At 42.8% G+C, this 15,761-nt stretch overlaps 1 protein-coding gene across 1 annotated transcript; it reads left to right on the top strand.

Moving 5' to 3' along the window:
- Nucleotides 1–2,794: 2,794 nt before the first annotated feature.
- Nucleotides 2,795–15,761, top strand: LOC129100071 (NUAK family SNF1-like kinase 1). The gene is made up of 7 exons (XM_054609587.1): nt 2,795–3,043; nt 7,269–7,389; nt 7,487–7,638; nt 9,720–9,785; nt 11,560–11,679; nt 12,556–12,688; nt 12,819–15,761. The coding sequence occupies exons 1-7, from the start codon at nt 2,858–2,860 to the stop codon at nt 14,000–14,002; spliced, it is 1,962 nt and encodes a 653-aa protein (XP_054465562.1). The 5' UTR covers nt 2,795–2,857; the 3' UTR covers nt 14,003–15,761.

Raw genomic sequence — 15,761 nt, 5'->3', positions numbered from 1 at the left:
TCCACAGAAAGGGGCAATATATGTGTGGAATCTTTACAAAAGCTATTCATGTGAACGTGTTCTCATCCGCCACAGCTGTGGTTAAAGCTTGGTTTAGTTGAGGCAATATAAACTACTTGTGGCCACAGTTAAAAGAAACCAGTGTTGTCTGTTGCTAAGAGACAGGATGCAAACTGCAGATGTTGCCCCTCTGGCGTCCTGGTAGCCAGCAGGGTCAGTGAGGATAAATCCCTGTTGTTTGAAGAAACAAGAGACACGACGAATGGCTTTCATTAGCCTTGACTGCGGGATTTATTCTGCGGTGCTGTGTCCCTGTGGTATTAATTACCTCCTCAGCATCGTGCGCCCCCTACTGGTCTAATGAATTCTTGTTTGAGAAAGCTGACATTGTAAAACGATATATTTAACCTAACACAAAACAAAAAAATAAAGGGCTGTCTATTTTTATCTTATCAATCCTGCTATAACTTTATCTTTTAATGATGCATCAAATCTATTTACATTTTTAACCATTTTTAATCACACTATGATCTATTATCTTTTAACCCATTACTCAGACTCTGGTGTCACACACTTCCTCCAGCTTTGTCATGGATCACGTTATGGCTGCAAAAACAACATTTTAAAAGAACAGCTTGCCATATGGAGGAATATGCTTATCTGCTACCATCTCTATCCAGTCTTTGTGCCAAGCTAAACTAACCATCTCCGGCTCCTGCTTCATATTGAGCAGACAGATATGAGAGTGGTGTCAATCTTCTCTTCTAACTGTCAGCAACTTCTATCCACAGATAGAAGGTGGACAGGACTGTATGTATGACAGATTTAACGAGACACAGGAAAGACAGACGTGCTAATAAACAGCATAAAACTACAATTGTTGCACGGAGCAGCCATCTTGGATTTTGATATTGGGTTTGTCCGACTTTCCATGGCGGAAATCTGACTTCAGGCCGCGTTTCAGTTTACATTTCTGACTGGAAACTCCAAAATGTTGAATTACCAGCTCAAATGGAAATGGCTCTAGTTCTGCGGTAACAGCTGATAACGCCGTCTCGACAGACCGCTGTTAGCTGCAAGCATGGTGGCCATGTTGAGAGCCGTATGGAGGCAATAGATTTTCTCTTAAAGCAATTGAGTAATTGACAGATGCTTTGATTTTTCTGTTCACACACTTTTGGGAAAAAATGTTCCAAATTAGCTTACTTTGTTCTTTACGTGTGCTAAATTATTTATCCAGAGCATTGATTTAGCAGCAAACAACTATTATTTATGTAAAGATATAAAGTAAAGATATAAAGTAAAGATATAAAGTAAAGATATAAAGTTGGTAAAATCGTCCCGACCGCCGACGTTGTCGTTACAAAAGCGTAGCACCAAATGATCCGCTTCCCCAGCAGGTAACACTGTTAGCTCTTTCAGCACTGTTGCCATTGTTTGCACTGTTAGCACTGCTAGTTGCCATGTTGAGAGCCACGAAGAGGCCAAAGAAATGCCCTGAATTCCATATTGAGCACCTTTAAGTTATGTGAAATATATTCTTTATGTGACTTTTTTGTGCATCCTTCATTCTGAAGGAACAATGCAGAGTATCTTTTTAAAAAAAAAACTTAAAGAGGAACTCACATCCAAAAGCCACCAAGTTCACCTTCAGACAAAAAATGAATTCTAGTAAATTAGTCGTTAATTGCTTTTCATCCTTATTAAAGCATATTACTGATTGGTAAAGCACAAATAAATAATTATCTTTCGGCGCAGGCTGAAAACTCACCTCTTCATGAAGTACTACCCTGAGCCTTCCTCGTAGCACTTATTGTATTCGTATTCGTTTACTGCACTTATCCTATTCGTAGTAGTTTGTAGCACTTATTGTATTCGTATTAGTCTGTTGCAATTATTGTTTTCGTAGTAATTTGCCTCTGCACTATACTTTTGCTCTGGTTTATGCTTTAAGATGCTTGTTTAAGAAAGGAGATGCACTTATGACTTCTGGTGACTAGTAGTTCTCTTGAATACCTATGTTGAATACACTTCCTGTAAGTCGCTTTGGATAAAAGCGTCTGCTAAATGACTGTAATGTAATGTAATGTAATGTGAAATATATTCTTTATGTGACTTTTTTGTGCATCCTTCATTCTGAAGGAACAATGCAGAGTATCTTTTAAAAAAAAAAAAAAACTTAAAGAGGAACTCACATCCAAAAGCCACCAAGTTCACCTTCAGACAAAAAATGAATTCTAGTAAATTAGTCGTTAATTGCTTTTACATTACATTACATTACATAACATTGCTTTTCATCCTTATTAAAGCATACTACTGATTACTAAAGCACAAATAAATTATTAACTGACATTTCAGCCAATCTATAAGAGTCTTTTTGTGTAGTGCTCCTGTAATCCCTACTTTATAATCCCTTTTTGCATGTAATGTTACATGTGGGGTAATAAATAGAAAGGTGTGCCTTAAATCAGCCACATTTTTATATCCTAAATAAAACAAATGAATGTAACCCTGTATTCTCACCATCCACCATTACTGACTCCTTCTCTCTGATTCAAAGTCTACAGGATTTATCTTTTCTTTTCCTGACTGAAGCTTTGGATCTGCCTGACATGTCTTCAACCCAGAATGATCCAAGTGAGTTGTTGGCTTTGCGGGCTTGGAGCTTTTTGGGAATGAGGAGACTCCTCCTCCTCCTCCTCCTCCTCCTCCTCCTCTTCCTCCTCTTCCTCCTCCTCCTCAAACTGCTCCTGTTGCTGCTGCGCTTCCAAAGAGGAGGATAACGTGTCCATATGGGCAGCTGCTGTGTCCAGGTGAAAGGACAGGTGAAAGGACAGGTGAAAGGACAGGTGAGGGGATGGGCAGCTCCGAGCTCGGCTGTCTGCGGGACGCGGCGTCCACGGAGGAGGAGACCCCGGGGCTGGAGGTGAAGAAGCACCAGCACAAACACAACCTGAAGCACCGATACGAGGTGATGGAGACTCTGGGGAGAGGCACGTACGGAAAAGTGAAGAAGGCGACGGAGAGAGCGAGCCTGAGGACTGTGAGTGGACTGCATCATCATCATCATCTTCATCATCATCATGCAAAACCAAATGAAACAATGTGAAGCTCTCCACAGCCTGTAGATGCTCTATTTAAAGAAAAAAAACATAGTTAACATGCAGATGTTGATAATAAATGTGCATGGACCTGTTTGGTAACATGTTTGACCTTTTACCCTCCAACCAGTAGCTTTATACATACAGTCTGTCTCCTTCTGCGTTTGTGTTTGTGCACACAGATTTATTGATCAAATTAAGGAAATGGAGTTCTGGATGTGTGTCTCTCTCTCTCTCTCTCTATATATATATATATCTGTGTGTGTGTGTGTGTGTTAGTGAGCTCATGTGCTGATGCCGGACTCTGGTCTTGCTTCCTGTGCTGCCAGGCTGAGATGCCTTTGGTCTGACTCACTCAGCACTTGAACAAGGGGATAAAATTACTACAATAGGTCTCAGGAGACCGACCCCCTTTACCGGAACACAACCACTCACACACACACACACACACACACACACACACACACACACACACACACACACACACACACACACACACACACATATTTACATGATATGTTTCTATTTAACTCAACGTTTTGATTATCCAGGTTAAAAACAGAACATGGGTGTAATGTCTGCAGGCAGATTTGAATCCCAAGGAGCACAAAGAGGCAGATAAACCCCCGTCAGCCTCAAACCCCCCTCCTCCTTTCTTTAGTAAACAAACACACTGTAATTGGGATAATGTTTTTGTTTTGTTTTTGCAATCAGATTGTGGAAGTGAGACCAGGACTTATTCCCCTTTGGCTGCTTTCACTGTAACTCGGATATCTGTGAGAGAAGGGAGAATACACAGAGATAGAAGATACATAGCTATGATGTGTGTGTGTGTGTGTGTGTGTGTGTGTGTGTGTGTGTGTGTGTGTGTGTGTGTGTGTGTGTGTGTGTGTGTGTGTGGGCGAGTGGGTTTGGTGGGACAAGAGGAAAAAATGGAAGATTCTTTGAGCCGGTAGCCAGCACATACCAAGGATTCTTTGAAACAAAACGGACATTATTTTTGGAAAACGAGACCAGGGGGGCTGTTGTTTGAGGAGGAGACAGTTTTAGAGACAAGGAGGAGGAGGAGGAAGAGGAGGAGGAAGAGGAGGAGAGTTGGCTAAAGGGTTGACTTTAGACTGTCCCTGAGTTGTTGGTGACTAATGAACAGGATGAAATGTTAGGAGAGGATGATAAACTTTGGCAACCAATTTTTGGCTTTTGCCTAGAAACAGCAAAACATGCTCCCCAAAATAAAAACAATTATAATACTTGTTCAATTTGTGATATGGTGGCATTGGTGCGTTGACTCTCCACAGGTATAGTTCTATTTTAGAGACGTAGACCGTGAAGGCTGCATCCTCCAAAGGACACAGCTAATGGTGAATGCAAATCAAGTTGTTTGACTGTGGGATGGAAAGTTACATGGACAAGCTAGCTAAGTAGCTAACTAGCCAGCTAGTGAGGAAACCCTGTTGTCAAGAACCAACCAGTGTATGGAGCCACTGCAATAAAAAAGAAGGCGAAGAAGAGGAGAGGAATTATACATGTTCAACGTTGTCTGGTTTTAAATTTCTGATTCTGATATATATGCATATTGTTTGTTCATCTTGGATTGGCTCTAACTTTACAACATGCTCCTCTACACTACACATCCTCTAATAAAACAAAACCATATCTGATTACATCTACATGACTCACACACATAGCTACTTCTGTTTCCCTACATACATCCTGTTACACTTTGGCATTTTTTGCTGATATCGCACCCGGGACGCATTATTTGGATGGACAATGAGACATTGTTGGTTAGAATGACACTGTAGAGGTCATATTGTAACATGACGCATGCACAAGGGTGAGATCATTCACGCACACAGACACACTTCCTCTGCACACATGTGGCCCTTTAGAAATGCTCTTAGTGCCCAGAGGGTTGAGACAATGCCTCTCTTCTCTGTGCTCTATTGATCAGGCCTTAATGCCAAGTCTGGGGGGGTAAGTCAGAGTTAGATGGACGGTAAAATACAGGCTTTCTTTGCCCTGAGTCCACATACTTTTACATACTTTATCCATTCCTTTCTATTCCTAGCTGCAGCCTATTTCATACTCTCCCCTCCCTTCCCTCACTTTGCTTTCCCAGCCAGCCAGCAGGTATTTAGGTCAGAAAACACTCACGAGCATGCAAGCAAGCACATGGTGATAGCTCCCCAACCTCTGAATAAACTGCAGCCTAATCTCTGTATACCCGGCCATCAGACTGGACTGGAATTTCCGGTGATGAACTTGAATATTCTCCTTCGCTGGTTAGCGTCACATCAGTTATAGAAGGTCAGCTCAGTCCCGAGAGTTCCCTGGAGTTGGTTTTTTCGTTGCATAACCGTTGAGGTTGATGGAGCGTGTGAATTGTATCCTCCGATGTCTCGTAGACGTTTTTAGTTTTTCCCGGCAGCTGAGAATGCTGGAGTTGTGACCCAGTGTCGAGGCCTGCTTTCCATTAGGGACATTATATGATTTGACAAGATTATATAGGAGTATGATCAGAGCTACGGGCTTATTCCACCAATATCTTCTTAAGTTTGTTCCTTAATTTGTTCTTGTTGATCCTAATTAGCAGGTAAACGTCCGGCAAATGGCCATAAAAGGGCATGAGACTGCAGGGTCGTGTGCACACACAGAAATGAAACCACCAAACAGAAGTCTTGAAGATGGTGGAGCACCGCACTCCGAAGATACATACAAAAAAAACTTCTAGAGTTCTGAATTTGTTTGAATTTGCCCAAAGCAACTATGAGAAAAAAGAAACTCGTACAATCTTGACGACTAATTAGATTAGCTGGTTTAATCGACAGATGTGTAAAACTGAGTTTCCACAAAGAATAACACAAAAGCACAACTTTAAATCTTGTTTTTAACAGAGATGTGCTCATACGTTTCTTGGAAGTAAGTCTTTCAACATTAAAAAAGCATAAAAAATGAATAATCGGTTAACATTTATTTAATAGAGGAGGCAGCCCTAATGTCACAATGACACTCTGATGTCTGTTTATCTGTCTGCCTCTGTGTTGTCCTTGTACGGAGCTGTTCTGGTGACAGTGACTCTATCCAAAGAGGTTTAGGGGCTCATGTTGTGTCTGTTTTTGTGTTTATGTGTGTGTGGTCGGTGGTGAGGGGGTTACATCGGGGTACAGCGAGTGTTTGGGATTAGGGAAGCAGAGTGTGAACAGTGCAGCTGTCAACCTTCTGCCTCTGAGCGTGCTCAGATCACAGAGGATCTGCTCTCACACATCCAGCCCTTAAACGCCACATAATCACCTCTAATACCCACAGATTGTATTTGTGCATGTGTGTGTGTGAGACTGTTTAACCCTGTCAACAGTGTCTATGTCTTTGTTTCCATGCATGGCTTTATGCAAGTATGAATGAAATTTGCATTTATCATTGTTTGTTCACTGTTGTGAGTGACTTGATTTGTGAGGGAGGTTAAGAGGGAGAGTTGCTACACGGAACTTTCACTTTGTGTTGATTTTGTCGCTCCCTGTGGACGAAAGTGGTAGTGTTTCTGAGCACCAGACTCCCTTTAGAAAACCTCTCGTTTTACTGCAGCCGGACTGGTCTCTGCTGGATCTGGGTCTGTCCACGGTGGACTGGTCTCTGCTGGATCTGGGTCTGTCCACGGTGGACTGGTCTCTGCTGGATCTGGGTCTGTCCAGGGTCTCTGCTGGAGTTTCTGGGACTGGTCTCTGCTGGATCTGGGTCTGTCCACGGTGGACTGGTCTCTGCTGAACCTTCATGATTTCATCTGGTTTCTCCAGAATCCGACCCGGTGGCTCCGATGACGAGCTTTAAGAATAACTTTATAGAAACAGACGATCTTCTCTCTGATGGTCTGTTTACTGATGGAGGTCTATAGAGGATCAGGACTAAACTGAGACTGATTCGGAACTCACCAGTTAAAGTTCCTCACAGTAACTTTAACTGGTGGGTTTGCAGAAGAATTAATCGAAGGGAAATTTGTGTCTGATGGCACCAGATCTGTGAAAATCGACAACAGCACGGGTTGTTCAAAGTTGTCCCCAAATAATCTAGCGCTGTTTCCTCGCTGTGAAAGATGAGCTCTAGAGCTCTGTTGTCAATAATCAGTGATCAAAGAATTCAAACGACTCAACATTGCGTCATCTTTTTCAGGTGGCAATCAAGTCGATCCGCAAAGAGCGCATCACAGACGACCTGGACAGAATTCACATCCAGAGAGAGATCGAGATCACGGCCTCGCTGAGGCACTACAACATCATACGCATCCATGAGGGTGAGTCTGCAAACGCAACACGCACGGATCCAACATCCAAAAGTCCCAAATATCAATGTAAAAAGCATAACACCGACGGTAAATGTGTCCTGTGCAGTGTTTGAGAGCCGGGATAAGATTGTGATTGTGATGGAGTACGCCAGCAGGGGAGAGCTGTACGACTACATCCAGGAGAGGAGGCGGCTGCCCGAACCGGAAGCCAGAAGCATCTTCCGACAAATCACATCTGCCGTCCACTACTGCCACAAGGTCTGCACACACACACACACACACACACACACACACACACACACACACACACACACACACACACACACACACACACACACACACACACAAACAGACACACACACACACATACTAGCTGTGTCCCAATTCAGCAGCTGCATCCTGCATCCCTAGACCGAGCGGTCTCTGAAATCAGACGGTCTGGTCTACAGAGGATTTCCTGTTTGCCTCACCAGGTTTTCCCGCCCCCGCACTTTTGCCGCTCCCGTCTCCTAGCAACCAGCCGAATTATATATGTAAATACATACGGTATAGGTTTTTGTTTTATGTGTTCAATCTGTTTTTCAATCATATGTCCAATAATTAATGAATTCATTTTCTATAGTTCTTTTCTTAATAAATACTGCTTTTCATAATTAATAATCTTCGAAATGGGACGGCCTCGTCGCGGCCGCTGGATTAGGACTCAGCTACAGGGGATACAAACATACTTCCTGCAAAAAGACGACTTGGAATTCAGTATAAATTCAGGAACCACATGTCGGCGCGTGCTGGATATTTAACTGTGCACAAGCAAATACAGCACTGCTAAATCCACTAAATCCTCATCCTAATGCTGCAGGAAAACTTGACTTGGGTTTTCAGATCTCTCTGGGTTAAGTATATGTGCATACAAATCAACAGCCTGGCCAGGAAAAAGGAACTATCAAGGAAATCCATAAATCCTATTCATACAGAAGTGCAGTACGGTAGAAGTGAGGCTCTGTGCCTTGCAGTCAGCTGAGCTGGATATTAAAATAACTGTTTTTGTTTTCATTTCGTTCCTATTTTGGCAGTTTGAATTAAATGTGGAGAAGCCAGGAGATTACCATTCAGCTCCTGTAGTAGACGGCGGAGGTGGATTTTGTGCTCCTTAAATGCCCTCAAGAGTTGTCCCAAAAATAGACAAGAATGTTCCAGCATGAATGAATTATTGAATGTGCCTCTGAGTTATGCAGGGCACATGGAGAGGGGTGTGGGGGGGTTGAGACTTCAAAAGAAGAATGAAAATAATTCAGTAAAATGTTTCTATTCTCCAAATCTGTTCATTTAAAAGCCGCAGGGAATAATAACGTGGTTAACCACATTGATTTTTGACTCCTGCTTTTCTTTCCGTGACTTGCACACACACACACACACACACACACACACAGAGAGCCGACATACTGTACATACTGTGCACAAAACATTGTCTAGGGTCAACGGGTCATTTCCTCCGCTGAAGTGCTCTGGAGAGGACGTCATTAACTGAAGAGAGGACGGAGTTTATTCCGGCTTCATTAGTCGATGGCTTTAAGAGAAACTGACAGCGGCATTCTAAAGTTTCCCTGCAGCTTTCCTATCATTTACCAAAGATACTCCATGACAAAGATGAAGCATTAAGGGGCAGCTCAAATATTGTGGAAGAACGCCTTTATTAACTTATCCGAGGTGCTTGGGTGGGTTTGCGCTACTGTCTCGCCTGTCGTAACTAAGCAACCAAAACCTAAAGATCACAGTGATGATAAGTTAAATATGTCTTTTTTCTTCTTGTTGTTTTGTTTATTTCGGTTATAATGTCATCTTGTTTACATTGCTATTTATTTTATTGTTTCTGTCTTTACCATGTAAAGTGCCTTTGAGAACCTTTTAAAGCGCAATACAAATAAAATGTATTATTATGATTATTGTTATTATTATTATTATTATAAAGTTGCGGTTACTTAGCAGTAATCCTCACTGACTAAACTAAACTAAACAAAGGATTTCCAACAGCATAAATCTCTCACAGGAGCTTTTCTACTCGATTTGTCTGTGATAAGTTTGTCTGAGGTTGTTGTAACGTCATTGGACTAGGAGCAAGTCAAATATTCTGTGGGACGGATAGTAAAGCTCCGGTTAGTCCTGAACCAGAACGATTAACCTCCTCCATTTATTTACTGTAGCTGTCTTTAGACTCTGTGGTGCTTAATGCCGTCAGATGAATCGACCCGAATGAGGCACGAAAGGGAGACGGCCCTGCAACACAAACACAAACAAACTTCAGACCCTCAGGACCTCACGTGCCTCTGCTCTTCTTGCAGAACGGTGTTGTGCATCGGGACCTTAAGCTGGAGAACATCCTTTTGGATCAAGATTTCAACGTAAAGGTAAAATCCCAACACACATGCTTTTACCAAAAAATGAAATGGACAATGATGCATGTTTTGGAAAAGTAAATGACACAAGATATTTGTCCCTGGATGAAAAATAGAAAAAGACTTCTGACAAAAGCATTGTGACCTTTAGCAGTGCTTTTTCCACCGTTGCTGAATTTAGCATCCTGGAATGAACCTTCACACAGTGCTGCTGGTAATGGATGATCTCGCCAGCTCCAAAAATAAAATGCAAATGAAGTGCACATTCAGAACATACATTGGATCACTTTCAGCCCACAGTCATTTTTAATGTTGTTCAGCCTCACTTCACTGAACCAGCACCAACATACTGCCAGGTCTTATGAAAGCTTTATAAACTGCACAACTCACATGTTGAGTCTACACATCATCATTGCCACAGCACGTATAATGTCAACAGTGAGCTGGCTTGTATACACAATGTCATCTCCCGTCTGTGAGGTCTCTGTTCCACGGAAATAAAGCTGTCACGCTGAGTATTTAACACCAGAGGGGCTGATAGAGGGCCGGTGTTCGTGTTAATAATCTCTCCAGATAGAGAGGAGCCTCGGTGTGTCTGCGAATCCAAGCCTTCGAGTGAGTGATTGTTCCGTTACGTAAGCGTGAGCAGCCTGATGTTTTTGGCCCCTCTCCTCTTTCCTCACACTCACACTTTGACTGGCACAAGCTAGGCAAAGCTATTTTTGGCTCCTTTAAAAGGAATTGTTTTGAGTTGTTATTGCCTTTGCCACACGGTTAAGAGTTTGCAGCACACACTCACCGAAAAGGAATCTGGATTGCGTGAGGTGCGAGTGTGTGTTGAAGTGAATGAGCAAATTAAGTTTTATAAAGGTCCAGATTGTTATCTAGTTAAAATAATCTGTTTATTTGAAACCACAGATACACATGTTGGACAGCTGTTGTTATGGACACATAGTACTTCCTTTTGCATGGGGTTGTATTCGTGACACATTTTTCAAGGTTTCGTTGTCACCTCCGCCATGCGATCGCTTGCATGTGTGCATGCACCAGTGAGTGAGTGAGTGTGCATCTCCGTGTCTGTCAAGAGCTAGTGTCTCATTGTGCTTAGATAATATTTTGGTTGGTCAGTTATTCTCAAGGCCCTCTCATGGTTGTCGTTTTAAAAAAATAAATCATTTTATTGCCTTTTTTATACTGCCGTTGACCGCTTACTATTCTTAACCGGTAGTGATAACACAGCTGAGTGCATCGCAGTCTCCCAGCAGATACTCTGCGCCCAGAGACACAGTGGAGGGAAAACAGTTTGCTAGCTGTTATCGTTTTGAACGGTGTGTTTGGCTTACCGCTAACAGCTAACAGAACTACCCGTATACACACTGCTGAGTACCTCTCTGCTACGCGCACAGACAGCTTGGTGAGTTTGAATGTCTTGTGTGATGGCTTTGAGTCGATTGCCTGCGTACATCGCCGCTCGTTTTTGAGTTTGAATGAAGTGTGTTTTATGGTGCATTACAGCCCATTGGTGTCTAGTCAATTTTGGGTTGCATTCATTAATTCATCACAATAAAGCGCATCAGTTGGTCTGGGCGGCCTCCAGAGCTACACTATAATGTCCTTTTGGAATACATGTTAGTGTTATTTCCACTACTGTTATGGCAGTGTGTTTTACGTTGTCTGGTGTGACTGTTTCTCTTTTATCATTTGTCTAGTTGCCACAGAAGCAGTATAAACAAGGGACACAACATAGTTACGATCAAACTGTATTTTATGTTCTCTTTCTCTGCAGCTGGCTGACTTTGGCCTTTCCAATCATTTCCAGAGGGGCACTCTGCTGCAGACGTACTGTGGAAGTCCGCTCTATGCTGCCCCGGAGATAGTGAAAGGACTGCCCTACACGGGGCCGGAAGTAAGTCAACACACTGGTTTCCTCGGGAGAAATTGAACAATGCACCAAAACCAAGTTGTAGGCCTTGAACCCAGAACGACATCTTTAGTGTTACACATAATTTTATCCGTTATTTAATTAACAAATATGTACAGAATGCTGCAGGGATGGCATATGTTTGCAGGCCAACGCAGAAGGTTAGCATAGCAATGGTTCACGTGACAAAAAGCCATGGGAAACAAACATTTATGACACTTACACGCTTTGTTCATCAAGATAATCTTCACAAATGATGACCAATTTCTTTTGTTTTAAAGTGTGAATACAAGCTGAACTAAAAAGCTAACGTTAGGCTATAAAGGTACTACACCACGGTCACATGACTTCACGTCTCCTCCACTAAGCTAAAGGAGGACAAATTTTCTAGTGAGGACGTTTGGTCATCTCATTGCAACACTTTAAAGATACGTTAAAGCTTCTAAAGTTACCAGACGAGTGTTTACTGACATACTGTATAAAGAATAAAACGTTAAAATCTATTCAGCTTGTGTTAAACACAGGTCTTATTTCAGACATCTAAGCAAAAACACATTCAAAAATCATGTTCACTTAAAGACAAGGGAACAGGAAGTACAAAAATGCTGACTCACTTCCTGGTTTTGGGACTCATTCCTGCAGTGATTTATTAGTGCAGCTTTAAAGCACTGATTTTGAACCACCTTAAATGGGTCCACAAAAATAATTTGTAGATTTTCTATCTACAGATACTCCGACGATTAATTTTGTCACACTTAAAATGATATCAAATAATGCCAGACCTCATTGTTTTGAAATCAAAGCCTGATTTTTTCTTATTCATTCTTGTGCATGACGTGTGTTTTTTTTGGTGTGCTACAGGTGGACTGCTGGGCTCTGGGGGTGTTGCTTTACGCCCTGGTGTACAGCAGCATGCCCTTCGATGGGGCCAGCCACGCCACGCTCACGGAGCAGATCAGCCAAGGTCGCTACCACAGACCCAACCCCCCCTCGGGTAACCCTTTACGACGTCCGCGCCTCCATGGACATTATATCTCCATTCACCTGGGCGTTTGATTGTGATTGCATTGTGTGTTGTTCTTACCAGTGTCCTATAAATAACCCGTTGACTCTGTTCCCTCCAGACGCCTGCGCTCTTATCGACTGGTTGTTGGCGGTGCGCGTGGACGAGAGGGCTACGATAGAGGACGTGGCCAACCACTGGTGGGTGAACTGGGGTTTTGAAGAGAGTGTGTGTGACTGCCCTTCGTCTCCACACCAAGAGTGCCCCTCCCCACTGCTGGCTCGCTACATCGACTGGCAGAACCGGGTCGCAGCCACCAGCAACATGACCGTTGACCCAGCGGGCCTATCCTCAGACTCCTCATGTCCGCCCAACCCTTTTTACTTCAGCTTGCCTCTGAAGAGCGATCGTGTAGGAGGAGGAGGAGGAAGGGTACGTGGGGTAATGTCGAGCCTGAGGAAGTCACGTAAGGAGAATACAATTCCCCAGACTGCACTGGGAGCGTGTGGTGGCGTTTGTGCAACAGCTGCCTCCTCCGCTGCGATTTCCTCCACTTCCACCATTGAGAGAAAGAAACCCAAAAGTATCCTGAAACCCCAGAGGAGTTTTGACTCAGTCTTTCACAGCCCCGCTAAAGAAAACTCTCCCACCCAACCTGGCAACGCTGCTCCCCAGCCTCACCGAACACATACACTGGCCCACATACATGCTGACATCCTCTCCACCAGCCTGCCGCCTCCCTCTACATTCAGTCAACCCTCATCCAAAATGCCCAAGAAGGGGATACTGAAGAACTTGTATGGAGGGGTTTCGGGTCACGGCTCAACCTCAGACAGAGGGATCTCTGAGGCTAAAGACGGAGGCGATGCAGGTGATTTGTGCTCCCACCAACAGCACACTTGTCTCCCAGCGGCAGAGGACAGCCCCACCATGCGCACAGAGGCGGTAAGAAGAAGGAAAGGGATTCTGAAACGCAACGGCAAGTTCTCTCGCAGCCTGGATCTCCCCGACGAGCTTCGCTCAGCCCCTGCGATGTTCCCCGAGGCCCTGCAGCAGCTCCTCAGGGCCACAGGGGGCGCCGAGGGGCTCCGCAGCAGCCGTCCCTCCAGTGTGGTGAGCGAGGACAGCCTCTTGTCCTCCGATTCCTTCGACCTGCTGGACCTCAGCGCCCCATCACGACGCAGGATTTTCTCCCGGGGGATGCAGCACAGCGCCTGCAGCTCCGAGGAGGACCTGGAGCAGCTAAGAGCTGAGGCGGACATCGTTAGTGAGGACGGCGGAGGACAGAAGGAAATGCTGACATGAGCCTAGGGAGCGACGGAGACATGAAAAGTTGAACACGAAGGCTGCGGTCGAAAAGTCCGTTTGCTGAGGAAGGCTCCTAACCGAGTGAAATGACCCGGAAGTGTCTAAGTGGCTGCAATGATAAGAGCTGTTTGAATGCTCTAAATGCTGAGGAAAGGTGCTTCAGTGCTTCCTTTCTTAGCTCCTTTAGTATAGGATACACTTGACCTTCCTTTACCTAAGGAAAGAAGAGAAAGCTGTCCCACAATTCCTTGTGGCGGCAACATTTGAACTCTTTTAGTACACCATTCTGCATGAAAACTAACGATATGCCTACCTTGCACAGGTTTAACAATTATTTTCATACAGTCATAAACAAATGGGATTCCTGTTGATGAATATGAAAAGACCGTGGCAACGATTTTGTTTAATTTTATATGTATTTATTTACTTTGAACATGTAACAAATAAGTTAAAAACAGTATAAAAAAAGTATACAAATACAATGAAAAGTAAATATAGAAAACTGTCAATGAACAAATTCTCATTCTCAATAACAAGAAGCATCAGTACAAAAAATAAAATAAGACAATTTTGCGGTGAAATCTGTATTATTGCACAAAGTAAATATTGATATTTAACAGTTCCATTGATGTTTCACATGAGTGAATTGTCAGTTTCTACTGAAGCAGTGTTGATTGTTTAGTGTGTCATCAGGAGGAAGGAAGGAGCTCCGCTTTCTCTCCTTCACACCACGACTGCAGAATTAGCACCATAAATTGTTTATCTTGACGAGCTCCACTCTTAATATTTGTTTAGGGGTAGTGGACAGAAAATACACATTTACTAGCATTTTGTTTTGACAATTTTCTGGAAAATGTGGTCCAAATTTGCGCTTCATCTGGATGAAAACCTGAGTGAGGACGACTGTATTCTGCTAAACTGAACTGTTGTGACACTTTACTTTATCCTGTTTTAAAGTCCTTTATAAGAAACATTTAACAAATGAGTTTGATAATTTGCTGTGTTTGTCAACGATTAGAACATCTCCTATAAAGACACATATATTATATGCAACTGGGTTTTATAGTGATGCAACGGATCATAAAACTCACGGTTTGGATGAGATCAGCACGAAAGAAAATATCACTTTTAAAGATCCCTGGTCACGTTTTTTTTTGACGCTTATACTAATTGGTATATACATATTGGCAGAAACAGATCCCTTTTTGTTTGATTATAGCAGCTGGTCTACAAGGATCCAGATTTTTTTTTTTTGCTACCGTCCCAAAAATCCTTTCAATGCTCTGAAGTCAGTAAACCATCAAAAGTTTAAATGTTATCATTTCACTTTCTTACAGTCATTTTATTAAAACACACAATTAAAATGACTACGTTAACCGTTTCTACAACAGTCTCCACATAGTTATTATTGCTGAGAGACACATAATTAAATGCTTACAATGACTTCATAGTGTGTTGGAAACCATTCATAAAATGTTTATATAGTCTGCCTTTAAATGCTGAATAGGGGGATTTAAAGTGTTACCTATTACATCACGTCAATTTGCTCCTTTGCACAGACAGACACACTGTGAATATCAGATGGATCACATTGCTTTTTATTGTGACACCACCAGTGCTGCTGTGGAGATTTAAATGAATGCAGTAGATGTAAGCCATTTTAAATGTGTCATTTTCATTATTGTGAGAAAATAAGTTTGTTTTGTTAAATTTTTTCAAGCTTTTCATACTTTTTTGGGGGGAAGGGAGGAAATAA

Source organism: Anoplopoma fimbria, chromosome 12 (assembly GCF_027596085.1).
Source record: "Anoplopoma fimbria isolate UVic2021 breed Golden Eagle Sablefish chromosome 12, Afim_UVic_2022, whole genome shotgun sequence".
NCBI lineage: Eukaryota > Metazoa > Chordata > Actinopteri > Perciformes > Anoplopomatidae > Anoplopoma > Anoplopoma fimbria.
Note: the sequence above shows the minus strand (reverse complement) of the source record. Positions and strands in the feature narration are given on the sequence as shown.

Coding starts and splice junctions, on each gene's coding strand:
- LOC129100071 (XM_054609587.1), top strand. CDS start 2,858: ATGGGCAGCTCCGAGCTCGGCTGTCTGCGGGACGCGGCGTCCACGGAG. Junction 9,786..11,559: donor ATCAAGATTTCAACGTAAAG/GTAAAATCCCAA, acceptor CTTTCTCTGCAG/CTGGCTGACTTTGGCCTTTC. Junction 12,689..12,818: donor CAGACCCAACCCCCCCTCGG/GTAACCCTTTAC, acceptor TGTTCCCTCCAG/ACGCCTGCGCTCTTATCGAC.